The sequence below is a fragment of the Nothobranchius furzeri genome, chromosome 9 (assembly GCF_043380555.1).
Source record: "Nothobranchius furzeri strain GRZ-AD chromosome 9, NfurGRZ-RIMD1, whole genome shotgun sequence".
NCBI classification, from domain to species: domain Eukaryota; kingdom Metazoa; phylum Chordata; class Actinopteri; order Cyprinodontiformes; family Nothobranchiidae; genus Nothobranchius; species Nothobranchius furzeri.
Window position 1 is genome coordinate 33019567 of NC_091749.1, and position 15554 is coordinate 33035120.

At 41.9% G+C, this 15554-nt stretch overlaps 1 protein-coding gene across 3 annotated transcripts in view; it reads left to right on the top strand.

Moving 5' to 3' along the window:
* The window catches only part of hipk3b (homeodomain interacting protein kinase 3b), a 39639-nt gene extending 24133 nt beyond the window's left edge, over positions 1–15506 (top strand). Inside the window, exons 4-17 of one of the 3 annotated variants that reach the window (XM_054731877.2) lie at positions 2365–2484; positions 2965–3051; positions 4542–4726; positions 4820–4976; positions 6288–6411; positions 6508–6629; positions 6747–6871; positions 7105–7272; positions 7362–7682; positions 7910–8047; positions 8639–8895; positions 9059–9110; positions 9831–9970; positions 10883–15506. In XM_054731877.2, the coding sequence (XP_054587852.2) occupies positions 2365–2484; positions 2965–3051; positions 4542–4726; positions 4820–4976; positions 6288–6411; positions 6508–6629; positions 6747–6871; positions 7105–7272; positions 7362–7682; positions 7910–8047; positions 8639–8895; positions 9059–9110; positions 9831–9970; positions 10883–11388 (2502 nt within the window). In that variant the 3' untranslated portion in view covers positions 11389–15506. The remainder of the gene's footprint in view (positions 1–2364; positions 2485–2964; positions 3052–4541; positions 4727–4819; positions 4977–6287; positions 6412–6507; positions 6630–6746; positions 6872–7104; positions 7273–7361; positions 7683–7909; positions 8048–8638; positions 8896–9058; positions 9111–9830; positions 9971–10882) is intronic. The other 2 variants (XM_070554784.1, XM_015952800.3) reach the window with 2 other exon arrangements.
* The last annotated feature ends 48 nt before the right edge of the window (positions 15507–15554 follow it).

Consider the following 15554-nt stretch of genomic DNA (forward strand, 5'->3'; position numbering starts at 1 on the left):
GGTTGGGTGATACCAAAGACCTGAACAATGGGACCCAATGCCTCCCTGCTTGACACTCAGCTTTAAGGGGTTGGATTTGGGGGTTAAACCGCCGAATAGTTCAGCTGCAGCTCACCGCTCCCTATGGGGATGGGTCAAATGTGGAGATGAATTTCACCAGTGTGTGATGACTTAACAGGATTTTAACTGTAACTTTCCCATAGCTCAAAGACATCTTATGCTTTTGAAAGGAAAAGGTGTAGAGTACAAATAAATTAGATATTTCTTTTTGTCGTTTGAAGGGTAACGGTGATTTAGGAGTTATTTAATTAGCTGAGCAGCTGACTCCTAGTGTGAGGTGTCATCCAGGGTTCATCAGTTGATTCAGCTAGAACGTGGATCTGCTTCCCCCTTTCTTCATGGGATCTTGTTCCATCCACCCAGCATACTGTATTTATAACTCGGGCTCCTCCCTCCACCCAGTGCCTTACCTCATCTCTGAGTCTGTTCATCTTTCACTTTGCAAAGCGTGCATTGCTCTTTTATGCTTTGATGTGACAAACCTTGTGATTCAGTCAGCATCTGATTATTACTGACTGACGTTAGCCAGGAAAAGTGAGATCTGTGGTTTTTGTCATGTTTTGTGTTTGAGAAACAAAGCAGAACAGTCATGGCCGGTTGCTGCTTGTCCGCACTTATCGTTTTTTTAACCTTTGGGACTTTACCTAGCTTGTGTCATGAATCAGTAAAAATGAGACGATGTAGGTGGATTAGTGATAGGAAACAGACTTGGCTTAGCACGGTTTAGAAGTGTAAAAGCTGTTGGAAATAAATAGCTCTCTTTAGAATATATTAGTGTTAAACATGAGTTGTGTGTAAGCATGGCTGTCTTACCAAACCTGAGCTCTACATTTATTTATCATTCTGAGGAAGACTTTGTTTGTCAGTGTGTTCAGTTATCAGGAGAACCATAAACTTAAGACTGCCCTTCAGCTGCCTAAACCTCACTAGATAGTTGTTGTTAGGCGGCCACTTTCGTGTGATCTCACTCGGTTGTGATGTCTCTGAACTGGCCTTTGAGGAAAAAGGGGTTTTCCTGTCAGAATAATTTTCTACTCGCACACATCTGTTGTTTTTTCAGTCTCGTTGCTGTTTGCATGAAGTTGCACGGCTACGATGGGATGCAAACAGGAAGGGAGGGGGCTTTAAGAGTAATGTATGTTGAAATAGAGTTTTTGTTATCCCTATTTTGTTAAGAAAGAATAGATTTAAAATGAAAAATGAGATAATGAAGAGATATTGGTGCACAATTATACAGATAGAGAAATATTTGTTGTTGTTGAAAGGTTGGAGATTTCCGCTGTCCCATCAGCATCTCCTCACATGTGAGATGTCAGGATTTTTTTTTTTGCCATTGCAGTGCAACTGAGACACACACACACACACACACACACACACACACACACACACACACACACACACAAAACACATATACACATAAAAATGGACTTGAAGCATACATTTAGCAGAGCACCACTACACTTCTGGGACATGTCCAAGATGCAATGCTTCGCAACAGGTAGAAACACACCCGTCAACTATAATGGCGATTATTAACCATATAAAATAGTTTGCAGAAGTTCTGTTACAATTACACATCCGGTATAAAGCCAGGGTGACTTTTACTAAAACCATACAACCAGAGCAACCTGTGGAGAGCAGATCTACCAGTAACATTTCTTCAAACAGCAAATGTAAAACATGCAACGCAGCAATAGCAAGGATTAGTTTGTCCTGAAACACCAAATTTTTGTGTTACATTCGTTTGCTATAGCCGTGTGAATGCGATTCTCCATGGTGACTTCTCAATGATTCTCTTCGTTCCCTCCTCTTAGCCACCCTAAGTCTCTAATGGTCGTTGTTCTTTACACTTGGGTGTGATTGACGTCAGCAGGGCTTCTCGCCACTCTCCTCTCACAAAACCTGCATGTGACATTTTTGTAGCACAGCATCTGACTGTCAAGCTTCATTCCCCAGGAAAGCATTTGGCACCGAGTCTGTTGCCGCCTTTCTACCAGAGCCCTCATGAACAGACCTTGACATTTTTCAGAGTCAAGCTACAGTCAGTTATGTTTTGTTTTGGGTCTAGACGTTTCACAGGAGGGATACAGAGACACATCCACACTCTGAAGCTCTAAGGGAACTGAAAGTGAGATGTCTCTGTGAAAGACTTTAAGCATCAGTACACAGAGCTGTTTTAGAGTGAGTGAGAGTATAAAACCTACACCAGCTATAAAACAGGTTTAAAACGGTGGAAATTAGAAAATAAAAGCTTTATTATTTATTTTTTTGTGTGTTTTTCCCTTCTTTTCATTTGTCCCACAGATTCGCTACATCTCACAGACACAAGGTTTACCTGGAGAGCATTTACTGAACGTGGGGACGAAGACAGCACGGTTCTTTTGCAAAGAATCCGATTCACCTTATGCAGCATGGAGGCTGAAGGTGAGGAGGGTTTGCACACCTCAGTGGGAAATTAGCCTTCCTCTCTCAGCACAAACCTCTGCTAATTCTTTGGAAAGTCATGTTTTCTCATTTCTGTTTGCTTCTCAGTGAAATAGATGCTTTCATTTCTTAGGAAAGAAAATCAGGTTCCAGATTAGATAATTAGAAGTAAAATGTAATCAGTATATTTTCATGTATCAGTTTAGAACTAAATGGTGAGAGTCCGCATGATGTTTAACTACAGGAAAAAGTAGAACCATGTTAATTAGACTTAGTAATCCCCCATTACATTTATTATTATCATAATAATTGTCTTTAGATCAGAAATTTAAAAGATGAAATTCTGACATGGAAAAACTAAATATTCTATCAAAATAGTATCTCTGGAGATGGAAAAAGGCTCTGAAAAACAACTCGAACAACAACAGTTTCAGAAAATTCCCATCTTGTTTCCTCTTCTAATCCTTTTCTCCACTTTAGTCAACAGATGAGCACGAAACAGAGACTGGAATGAAATCAAAGGAAGCAAGGAAGTACATCTTCAGCTGTTTGGACGACATAGTGCACGTATGTTTAAATACACTAACTTAACAGGCCACAGTGATCGTGACAGGACAGGTTGGACCTAGGGTTGTCACGGTGTGAAAATTTAACCTCACGGTTATTGTGACCAAAATTACCACGGTTTTCGGTATTATCGCGGTATTTTTTTTAAACGTGCTACATTTTCACACAACTAAAACCCTGTATGTCAGGAAAATATTGTCCTCAGTTTGTGTCTAAATTTTGCCTAAAATGTGTTAGTTTGTAATTATGTTGTTTATTTGTTTACATTTTTTCCCTTTAGTCTTTAAAATACCAATATTTGCCCATAACTTCTTATTTCATGTCTGTTTGATGTCATCATTTTAAATATATTAGATCAGATGATACTCAGTACTCAAGTAGCCTTCTAATCAGATACTTTTTTACCCTTAATTGAGTAATAAACCCTATATCAGGAAAATGTTGTCCTCGGTTTGTGTCCTTCCAGTGAGCTTTGCAGATGTGGGAAAATGTCATCAGGCAGTAATCATTGTTAAATTCATAATTATTCTCGGAGAGAGACCAACTCTTATCTGCCCCTGGAAGTCCCGTAATGCGTAGCGTCATTTCAACATGGCGGTGTCCGTGACACGGTTTATATGCAGGTAGCGGCGCTGCGGCTGCTTTATATAGCGACTCGTTGCATTCTCCCTCAACCAAAATCCTCGGATCACGCATTTTAGCTAAAACGCTAACGTTAGCTTGCCTTGCGTTGACTGTAGAGTTGTGGGTGATGGTCACACAGATGTGTCATGAGATTTGAAGCGTTGCTGCCTTTCACAGACACTTTTTCTGCATGTGCTGCAAACAGGATAGCCGTCCGTCTTCTATAAACTCCCTCGGCATTCTTCAAATATCCAAAAGATGCCCGTAATTCCGACTTTGTCTTCTCTGAGGGATAATAAATGTCCTGAACGCTGCCGTCTCCTCCTTTGGCCATTATTTCAGCTTTAGCTTCAAGAAAGTTTTGGTTGTAAACAACAAAGTGCGTATGTGCCGCCGGCATCTTCAGCAGATGATACGGTGGCTGGTAAGGGTCACGGCGCCTACACCGCAGCCACGGTAATCCACCAAGATAATATAGTTTTTTAAAAAACAAGACAGTTATTGCCAACTTTTTTACCGGGGTTTACCGCTACACCGGTTACCGTGACAACCCTAGTTGGACCTCAGAACTAAAGAATCTATGTCTTAACTATCTTAAAAACGTGTTTTTAAAATTTTGTTATAAAAACCTGACTACAGGAAAAGCTTTAACCCAAACAAGCCACGACTTCCCCTAAGAAACTAAATATAACGTTGTGAATGATATTTACGGGTTGAATCCTCCATCTAGACATTTAACATTTATTTTTAGATAATTACTTTATTAAAATCCTTTTATTCGAGAGGTTTGCACGACCACATTTATTATTATGCCTTTTTTCTGTATTCTGATGAAGATCATACTTCAACCCATTTTTAACATCCAGGTGAACTTGATGATGAATCTGGAAGGTAGTGACTTGTTAGCAGAAAAGGCCGACCGTCGGGAGTTTGTGGGCCTGCTGAAGAAGATGCTGCTGATTGATGCAGAGGAGAGGATTGCCCCCGCTGAAGCTCTCGTCCACCCGTTTGTGACGATGCAACACCTGCTCGACTTCCCGCACAGCAGCCAGTAAAGTTCCCCTTACCTCTGATTTCCAGACACAGTCGACATCATGGCTGTCCCACGTAACGTGAATGTGCCATGCCACTTTTCTCTCTGCAGTGTGAAGTCTTGTTTCCATATCATGGATGTTTGCTGGACTCGCCCCGGTGCGTTCGAGGCTGCCAACCGAAACAAAGGGCCTTTCGTTAGGCCTGTAAATACCCCTTCTGCCTCAGCCAACCACCCCTTCAGCAAGATCCCAGCAGTCCACCCTCAAGTAAGCTGCTCCACGTGTTTCCACTGACCCCATTCATGTCCATCTAAGTTTCCACTTTCACTTTTAGACCAGGAAATAATTATTTAAACAGATAACCCAAACAGCAAGTGAGTGTATGGTGTCGTTTTGTGGTTTTACATTTAAATGTCCAACCAGTGGAATACCAGGTGTTGCAGGTTATTTGGTTATTTGTTCCTATAAAGAATGTTTCCTTGCTTTTATTGCCTTTCTGTATGCCGACCTGCCCGTCTTGCTGCGTCCAAGCTGCTGTCATGGTAACAAAATCACGTCATGTTTCTGAGGTCATGGCAACGGTACGAATCAGTGTTGTTGCTGAGGAGAACAGAGGAGCATTACCCCCTTTATTTGGCTTTTTTAAAAATCCATTACACAGAACTCAAACAAATAAAAAACAAATATTTAGATGTCTTTAGTTTCAGAACTGACTCCATCAGAACAGATACAGTTATGTTAGGAGTCTGTTCTTCCTGTTTAGAGCTGAAGCCATCAGTTTCACAACAAATCTGATCATTTACCTTTAATCTATGAGATTAACATTTCTACACTAATATATATATATATATATATATATATATATATATATATATATATATATATATATATATATATTAGTGTAGAAATGTTAATCTATGAGATTAACATTTCTACACTAATATATATATATATATATATATATATATATATATATATATATTGTAGAGAAAAACTTCTACTGGAGAATGTTGTAACTATTTTAGTATTACCCATTTAAAACTGCTTTGTGTTCCCTGTCATGTGTGTGGGGGCTGGGCTACATGCAGTAGCAGAACAATATAGCCCTAGTTCTCATTATCCATTAAATGTGATTATGCCCAGGCACGAGAGCAGCGTTAGTGGTGAAGCAGGAGCATGTGCTCCACTCTGGTCTGTTTCAAACTCTACAGCTAACTCCTGATAGAAAAAACGGTTTCCAAGCTAGAAGGATCTCAGAAGACGAGCCTGCACAAACCTGGTCTATAAAGAATTACTTCAATTTGGAAGTCAGTTCATCAGGATTTTCACATACAGGCGTTTTAACTGTTTGCTGCTGCAGCTCAATAGAAATATGTTTGAAGTTTGATCTCTGTCCTTCATTGATTCCGAATTATTTTTGATAAATAAGCAAATGTTTTTCCTAAAGTTAAAGACAGGCTATTGTGTTCAGTTTTGCTGAAAAACAGCAGTTTGAGATTTCGCCCCCTACTGGTTGTAGTGTGCTATAATTTGTCATTCTTAGCAGGACAGTCAGATATGCTGTTTACCTCCTTTTAGGGGTTGGTTCCATCAGCGCCCTCTGTAATGCACCCCGGTATACCACTGCAGGCTGGTAGTGGTCAGTTTGGATGTAGTGAGTCGTTTCAGCAGGCTCTCATTCTGTGTCCCCCAGCAATACAAGGTAGGGCATGTTCTGTATTTCCTGCTTTTACTGGTTTGGTCTTCTTTCTGGGGGGTTACCTAAGGTCATACATGATTCCCTCCATTAATTCTGCAGGTATTCCCACTAACACAGCAAAGCCCGCTGGCTACCCTGTGCGGATGGAGGCCTCTGTACCCCTAGTCACCCAAGCTCCTTCAATTCAGCAAATACAAATCCGACCTGGAGTCATCACGCAGGTAGGGGGGTGGTTGTAGGTGGTAATGCGTTTGTTAAATTTAAAATTAAACTGATGATGAGTTCAAGTTTGATGTTGAAATTATGGAAAGCATCAGCAGATTGTTTTTTGTCTACAGGCCTGGTCGAGCCATGCACAGCAGATCTTGGTGCCCACTTGGCAGCAGGTGACATCTGTGCCCCCACAACCAACCACTCTGGCATCAGACACTGTGACAGGCTCTCAGAGGATAGGTGACTGGGGGTAAGATGCTTTTCCTTTTGCATCTCTTTGATTATATCGTCTGCATTCTGTCATATGAGGAGGTTGTGTAATCTGTCTCTATTCGAGCCGTAGTTGCTGTGCTTCATCGGTAGATGCGCTAGTCTGATTCAGCATCCTCCACCCCACCCACCAATGTTAATGATTCATGAGTCACACGTGTCTTTTTAGTAGCTTCTGGCCTAAATTTTAATGATCTTTTTTTTTTATTGCAGGAAAGTGCGTCCCCATGGTAACCATTACAGCTCTATGATTGCACACCCTCAGCCATTCTTAACCAACCAAATGACCATGCCCACCCACCAGCCAGTCAACATCGGCATTGCACATGTGGTGTGGCCGCAGCCAGCTGCAAACAAGAGAGCAAAACCGTGTGTGAACAGGTAACATCACATAGGTTTCATCCAGATGTGTAATAATGTGCAGACATGCACCGGTCTGAGCGTGATTTATTTTATTTATTCCTGCGTAGGGGGAGGAACACCTCCCATAACACAGGCATCCAAAACTTAGCATGCCAGTCCCCAAAGATGGCCGATACAGCAAAGAATGTTGAAGAAATAGAGGAGGAGGAGGCCAGATGTCCAGAGGAAGGGCACTCTGTGGGAGGGAGGCAAGTCGCTGAGGATGAGGAGAATTGCTGTAAAGTGGAGCCAGACTGCGAGGAGCTCTCCGTTTCACAGGAGCAGCGGCAGGCCATGGTGATCTCTGACCTTGCCAGCCCGGCTGTTAGTGTCATCAGCATCAGCAGCGATGAGGAGGAGGATGATGCACAGAGACACTCGATGGGGGAGTGAGTATCAACTAAGAAACAGCTGAGCTGCAACTGTTGGCGACACAAACCTGTGAGGAAATGTGCAGAATTTAAACCGGAATCACGCTGATTTTGTACGTAGGATAGTTTTGCATTCGCCCAAACTGCAAACTTGTCGCAAACGGTCATAGCTCAAAGAAAAACAAAATCTTGAAGGGTGTGAAAGTTGGGTGACTGACTTTTTCTTTATCTTTTCCTGCTGCCAGATGTAAAGGTAGTGCAGATTGTGAGGCATGTCAGAGCACCGTCAGTATGGAGAGGGTGTGTTCTCTCAGCAGCCCAGACAGTACGCTCAGCACCAGCTCCTCGGCCCAGTCCAACTCCCCGTGCAAACACCCCAACAGGTAGAGTCGAGGCATTGAATTAAAAAAATACATCTGTAAAATCTTGAAAACACTCAGATTATTTATTATTTTACACTTTTTTGCTTTTCCTCTTTTGTACATTTCCTAGTGGGAAAGACATTGCTTTCTATCAACATGCTAATATCTTCCTTAATTAGGGACCAAAATCCTTTTCCTCTAAAATCAGCATAAGCAAGGCGTGTTTCCATTGCCGGAGCTTCAGGGTAATTTCTGGGAGGGGAAACTGACCGGGAGATACGATGGCCCGGTCCTCTCAGCTTTTGTGTCTCCATACAAATGCAGCCCTCTCAAGGCATAGACGTCGGCATATCGTGACTGCGTCGGCAGTGAGTGATGTCACTGATCAGCACCAAAAAGCATTTGTGGACATTAATAGCTTTAAAAGTTTTATTCTTTTGCAGTGTGCCGTAATTTGATCCATTCAGAGGACCAGAAGAAACATTTTTGAATTTTTTTAATGGGGCTTTTGACGTTTACCCTGAAGCTCCCAGAGTGGAAACACACCTAAAGATGTCTGTTTGCAACTGAATTAAAGTGTGTGTTTCTTCTTGGTTGGCCTCCTTCCTGCAGCATGTCAGACGACGAGCAGGAGAGCAGCTGCGACACGGTGGACAGCTCGCCTGCATCGCGAGCGTCCGGCCACAGCAACAGTCCCTTTACAGAGCGGCGATACATTGCCGACAGCAACCAGAACTGCGAGCCTCGTGTTGCTTGCGTCGCCCCGGAAACCGAGCCCAGCAAGCCAACAGTTCGCACTGTTGTGGTGCCACCGATGCGCGTGCAAAACAATAACAACTGTGGCGTCATCGAAGCGCCTGGTAACACAGGTAATGTAAAAAGTTATGTTCTGTAATATCAAAGTTAGAAAGATGACGACATAAAAGAAGTTTTGATTCGCTGCATTCGAATCCGCTCAGACAGCTAACTAGCCCCTGATTAGGTCATGTCAGCCTAAAGGCCTAGTCACCACTGCTGCTGTCTGCTCCACAGGGCACGTGGCCTGGGATTATGCTGTGTTAGTAGGCCACAGAGGTTTTCACAGGTGATTATGGGTTTCCTACCCTGATGGATCTGCTGTAATCTCTGGAGTGGCTTCTTGCATGGTGTCAACACTTTTTTTAAAAATTCTGAGTCTAGACTGACTCTGCTGGGATCAGCTGCATCCGTGTGGATGTTCACTCCGTAAAGCTGCTGGATGGAATATTTGATGTTGAGTTATGCATGGTATAACAATCTTTGACAACGCTCGTGTGGGATTTGCCCCCCCAACCCCCCCACCCACACACACACACAGAGTTTCCAAACAGTTGGAACTGAAGCCCAACTTAAAAGGGCACAGCTTCCTATTTTTAGTAGTGCCAGGTTTATTTATAGGTGTTGATGTGATCCCACTCAAAACTCTACGATCAGGCTTAGCTACAAGCTTCTCCCAGCTCTCCATAACACACCTATTTATAAACATCTACATGAAAGGACACATCCAGCTACGCTTTAAGATTTGGAGCTGATCCAAGACAGCCAAAATTAGCGATAAGCCTTCAGACCTTCCTCCCGTAGTAGTTTCCAAGTGGGCATCAGGATCTGCTGTGCATTTCCAGTTGTTGGATACCAGCTTGTGCCCAGTCTTGTTTGTGTGTTATTTCTAGTCTGTTACTGATAGTCTGGCTCCAGGTTTTCTGTATTTATTTACATTACCGCCTATCTTTGTCTGCATGTCCTTCCCTTGTTACCTCTTGATGACCGTTATGACCTCTTCCTTCAGTCTTAGAGTCTTCGTGCCAGACCAAAGGGCGAGGCGTTCCTGGGCGACTGCACCACCACTCCACCCCGCTCCTCAACAGGCCCCAGAGAATCACCTCCGTGTTTCAGCCCCAGCAACAGCAACCTATTGGCTTTGGGCAGGTGAGACAGCGTCGCTCTTCTTTTTTCCCAACAGGCTCACCATCCTTATGATAAACATTTCTTCTTGTTAAGGTGATCTAACATGGTTGCCTCTCGCTCAAACAACCATCTGGATGTTTTCTAGTTTTCTCATTTTTTAACCTTTCCACATCAAGTTGTTACATTCAGCAAGTGTTCTGGTTTTGCCGTTGAATCAACAAAAAACGCTGGCCAACTGTAACTGAGTGTAAGAACAGGTGGCTGCGACTTCATTTGATAAATCAGGGTGATAAAGAGCACATCTGAATTGCAGATTTGTCTTTTTTGTGGCAGACCAGAGAGCATGATCCATCCTCACAGGAACAGGATCCATGCAGATGGTGTCAAATCTGGTTAATGCCTGAAGATGTTTTACTGTGGAACTTTTGCTTTTGTGATAGGTTGTTGTAATGATGGACAAAGATGTATTTAAATGTAAAATCTTGGAAAGCCGTGTCTAGGAGCCTCTTTTGTTGGGCCTTCGGAACGTCTAAGTGTAATGTCCTCTGAATGCGTCGTTAAATTTACGCTTCAGGACAGGAAGTCAAATTCAAAAGCAGTGTAAAACGTCTGGCAATTTTCTAAATAAAAGTCACCTGCAAATTTCCAGTTGCTTAACTAGTAAAGAAAAGTTCGTCACCACCTGTGAAACCGCAGTAGTCGAGGTAAGCACAACAGAAAATTAACCACAGACCTTTTTTGATACTTGCAATTTTTCCCGGCCATTTTGAGACCCCGTGGGACCAGGTGAGTGGAACACTTTTGCTGCCATGTTACATCTGAAAAGCTCTCGGTGGGAAGGCAGCTCGTGGGTAAAACACGTCTGTTATGTTATGCGCCGCGCACTCCCAGAGGAAAGGCTGGGTCAGTGATCAGATGTTGTCTTCCTTTCAGGTGCAGCATTTTGGTTCCTGCCACCAGGAATGGAACGGAAACTTTACCAACCGCCGACCGCAAGCCTACATCCCTCCTACCATGCACGGCCACCCTTTTACCCTCTCCCACAGCAGCCCCAACCACACAACAGGCCCCCACCCCCACCTTTCTGGGCACTCCCAGCCTACCTTATTGTCGTACCCTCCATCTGGTCCGCTGGTCCCGACTGCCCCTGTGGCCCACCTCCTGGCCTCCCCTGGGGCCTCCCGTCCTGTCCTCCAGCCCACCTACAGCATCTCACACCCGGCAGGCATTGTGCATCAGGTGGCTGTGGGTATCAACCCGCGGCTGCTGCCCTCCCCCACTTTACACCCGCAGGGCCAATTCAAGCCTCTTTTCCCCCCTCACTCTTACATCGCCTCGCCTGCTTACGGCAGTTTCCCTCTCAGCCCTACCAAAATAAACCAGTACCCCTACATCTGAGTGTGGCTGCTCTGGTACATTTTCTACCACCTGGGGGCTAAAAAATATAAAAAGGACAAAATCTATCTCAAAACCACAAACAACATGGCTTTCAGGTCTGAAAACCAGGGCACAACCACAGAGAACGCAAGCTATTTTTTGAATCATGTAGACTTGGGTGTAAATGAACGAAGCTTTAAAAAAAAGAAAGAAAAACTTCAAATGATGGCGACGATTTGGCAAAAATCAAGAAAGGAATAATGTATGAATGACAGACTGAAAGAATGAATGAGTCATCAGCTCACACCTAATGTGTTTTGCACATTTGATATACCTTTGCATTGGATCTTCTACGAATACTCCTCAAGACAGGTTAATAATAAAGGTGTTGTGGAATCGTTAGAACCCCCTCCTGCTGGTCCCAGCTATTTTTCTACATTGCCTTCTTATGTGTGCAAGACACTTTGACATTTGTAAAGCCATCTCAGTCTCTAGGTCTAGATCGACAGATGCACACGTCGTCCACAGTGTACATTGTACCGCGTTTGAAGTATTTGTACCTTTTCGGTGTCTTTTTGGTGTTCGCAATGTCAAGTCAAATATCAGATTTAACTAGGGTTGTTCCTCACGCTGCATGTGGTCTTGCATGAGCAAAAATGTAAACGGAAAGATGCATAGACGTTGCTCTTATTGTTCGTGTCACAGGACTCGCTGCATTGTATAACTGTCCTCAGCCATAGTGCCTTACATATTTGAGGTTGTTATTGTTAACTACTTATATATGACAATATACATGAATATTAATGTACTGGACTGCAGCACTTGAAATTCCAATCAGTCGATGCATCCTATGTGTGAGTATGTATATGCACATGTGTATATGTCCATGCATAGCCTGCATGGATGTGATCTATATTATCGCGGACAGCGGTGCTTCTCTTTTTGTTTTTTGGAGTCTGTGCATATTTCTGTCTGTAGTGAGTTTCTCTTCTGTTCTCTAGAACAGCTTGCGTTGCTGTTTGCGAATGCCTGCTGTTTCCTTACAAAAAAACTTTTTCCTCCTTTCAGTTTCCGAATGAACTAGTGTACAAAGTGCAAGTACTGAGTGTTGCTTAATATTTGATAATCACTTTCTATTTAGTGAAACTCTCACTACTAACAGTATTTGTACTGTTTAAAAACTGCAATACAATCTAAATAGTTGTCGATTATATTCGTTTTTGTTTCTTTTTATTTGATTTTTCGTCTTTCCGCTTTCATTTCGAGTGTTTTCACCTTTAATTGTAGATGTTTAGAAGTGTGAAGGGCATGGCTTTGATTAGGTAAGATTTAACAAAAAAATCGCAAATTAATTTACGGTATGGAATCTTCTTAGCCTGAGCAAACCATGCAGTATTTGATGTACACACACATATATGGACATATATTATAGAGCTAGACTATTTAGTACAGATGCTTGATACGGTGTGAGTTAATTGTGTGCAATTCCCTCATTTATGCATGTGTGACAAAGTTAACTTTTCCCTTTTTACGTCACACCATTTGTTAAAGGCTGAAGGCTTATCAACTGCTTCTTTTATACATTCCATCAGGGAGGATATATATATATATATATATATATATATATATATATATATATATATATATATATATATATATGCTGTGTGTGCATTTTCTTTGTTCATTTAGCAGTTATGTGCGTACTGTTTTTTCTCATCTTTTGATTTTCAAATGAAGTTGCTTGTGCAGCACCAAAGACTGTAATTCATTTCCCGAGCAAGGTAGCTATACTTGTTTGCGTAGGCCTCGGTCGTACTATAGTCGTAGGATGGGGTTTCATTAAAAACAATAACAAAAAAATTTTATATTTAAAGAAAAAAACAAATAGAAAAAGAAACATTCAATGTTCTGTCTAGCCTTTTGGGCATTTAATGAGTCGTATCATTTCTTTCTTGAATGTATCATAGATAAGCTGCTATATGATAATTGCCACTTCAATAGCTGTGAAATTAGGTGATTTCTCTCTGAGTTGGAACCTAGCGCTTTGTGTTGGTCCCTAATTATCTGAAATAGAAGTGGGTTTGATTTCTGTGTTTGCGTTCTTATTTGGAGTGTCACTGTAACTACTGTATTGCTGACGATGAACATTTTAGTTGCGTTCGTTGTTCCTCGGGGTGCGTGCGTTTCTTTGTGTGTGGTTTTTTTGGCATCAGTATTTTAACCCTTATATTAACCTTTCGGGCTCGTCGCTTCATATAAACGATGTTTATCGGTGTAACTTAATTATTATTAATTTTTGTACGTTTTCATGTTTGTTTCGTACTCATCTGAAGCTGTAGCTTGCAGGTTTGATTTAACTTTCTCGTTGTTCGGATATTGCGTACTATTTTTGTGAGTTATAGGAGCACTGTGAGATGCCATAAAACAAAAAAATCCATCGTATCTCTTCTGTAATGTTTCCACAGCTCACACACAAACGCACTTGCCACTAAGCACTTAAATAATGAAGCTTGGAAATATTTGAATGATAAATTTACCCCCACAATTTTTTTGAACTCTTCCGCTACCTTTGTTCGATGTTTGATGATCAGTTTGATGATTTAAACGGCCTTGTGTCCAGATCGCTCTCCCCTTTATGAGTGTTTCATAGCAAAATGTTTCGTCAGTGCAAAGCAGCGGCCATTGATGTGTGTTCTTTATTGAAATTCAGTGTAAGCAGCACTGCGCATGTGTGCCTTGAGATTCAGAGGAATAAGGAATTCAGTATAGAAGAAGACAAAACAAAGAAGAAACCAACGAATAGTTAATGTAGGCCACGAGGAGCCAAAAAATACTCAAAACAGTCCTTTTATCGGATTCAGTCCAGAGAATTTGGCGCCTGATCGGCTCAGATGACAAAGCCTCGCTGTGAGGACTGGAACACAGTTGGATGTTCAATGATACGACACTCTGAGTCGCTCTGGCTGAACAGCAGATGCAATACTTTACATTGTGCGGTCATTGCACCACAAAGTGTTCTTAGGTGACCTCCATGCTTTACGTTAGCTTGCATGAACACATAACGTCACTTCACCGTGTTGTGTCGCGCATACAAAAGCGGGAGGAACCGGAGCGCAGCTGACATCACCGGAGTCAGTCTGGATGTTTATTTCCTGCTCTGGATGGAAGAGAGATTGTAATTTCTCTGTCAACGACTGCAAAAGCTCACATGTAACCATCGACCCTGTTGTTTTTAAATAGCTTCTGTTTTTATTTATTTTTAATCACTGGTCTCATTAAAATTTCACTTTGGAAAAATGAGTTTATTGTGAAGAGGCATGAGCTCTGCAGGTTAATGCTAGCGATAGTTCACCAATAATGATAAGCATGTGAAATGTAATCCTGTCTTTAGATCCCCTCAAAGGTATTCACCAGCAATGCGCCTGCATCAACTCTCCCAAACTTATAAGAATGGATGCAAGAGGAGAGAAACCTGTCAAATGTTTTGAGTTTTTTAAAGTGATCGGCACGTTGAATCGTGGATACTTTGAGGATTACTGTAAGATTTAGCAGAATAAAATGTTGTTTTGTAATCTACGGTTGTTGAAATCGAGGCTTTGATATCAGAAGAAAATCCTTTAGAGATCTTAATTCAGGGTCTGTAATTGTCTAAATGTGCTTCAGTGTGATGCTTTGATTTAATCAGATAAGGTTTGTTTCTAACCAAAAACTGCTCATTGCGAGTCTTCTGGTCATCTGCCAGTTCCAGAGTTAATTCACGCTGCAAGTTATGGAATCATCTGTTCAGACTGCATCATCGATTACACTTCATCATGGAATCGGAACTGTTACTCTTTTAAAACCTGTAGATTTTTGTGGCTTTGTTTTGTTATGTTTTCGTTTCAGTTGCTTATTTTATTATTATTTTTATTTTGTGCTACACTAGTTTGCCATGTAGCAATTGCACTGTGCAATATTTACAGTATGAGGACTGGGAAAACTAACTCTATGGATGTGATGTCTCTTACACTTTGCGATAGTGTTTCCTCTCTAGTTCTCAGTAATTTAGGTGTGACCAAGCCTTCTCTACTTTGTCACATTAAGCGGGTTTTCCAGGTGACTCTTTTGGTGAGTGTCAAAATAAGACTATGGTGTATTATTGTTAAGATTCACTTTGAATTAAAAAAATCTATTGATGCAACTCCTCCTGACTCCTGTTTTTGCTTCAGGCACACCCAAACACTCCCTC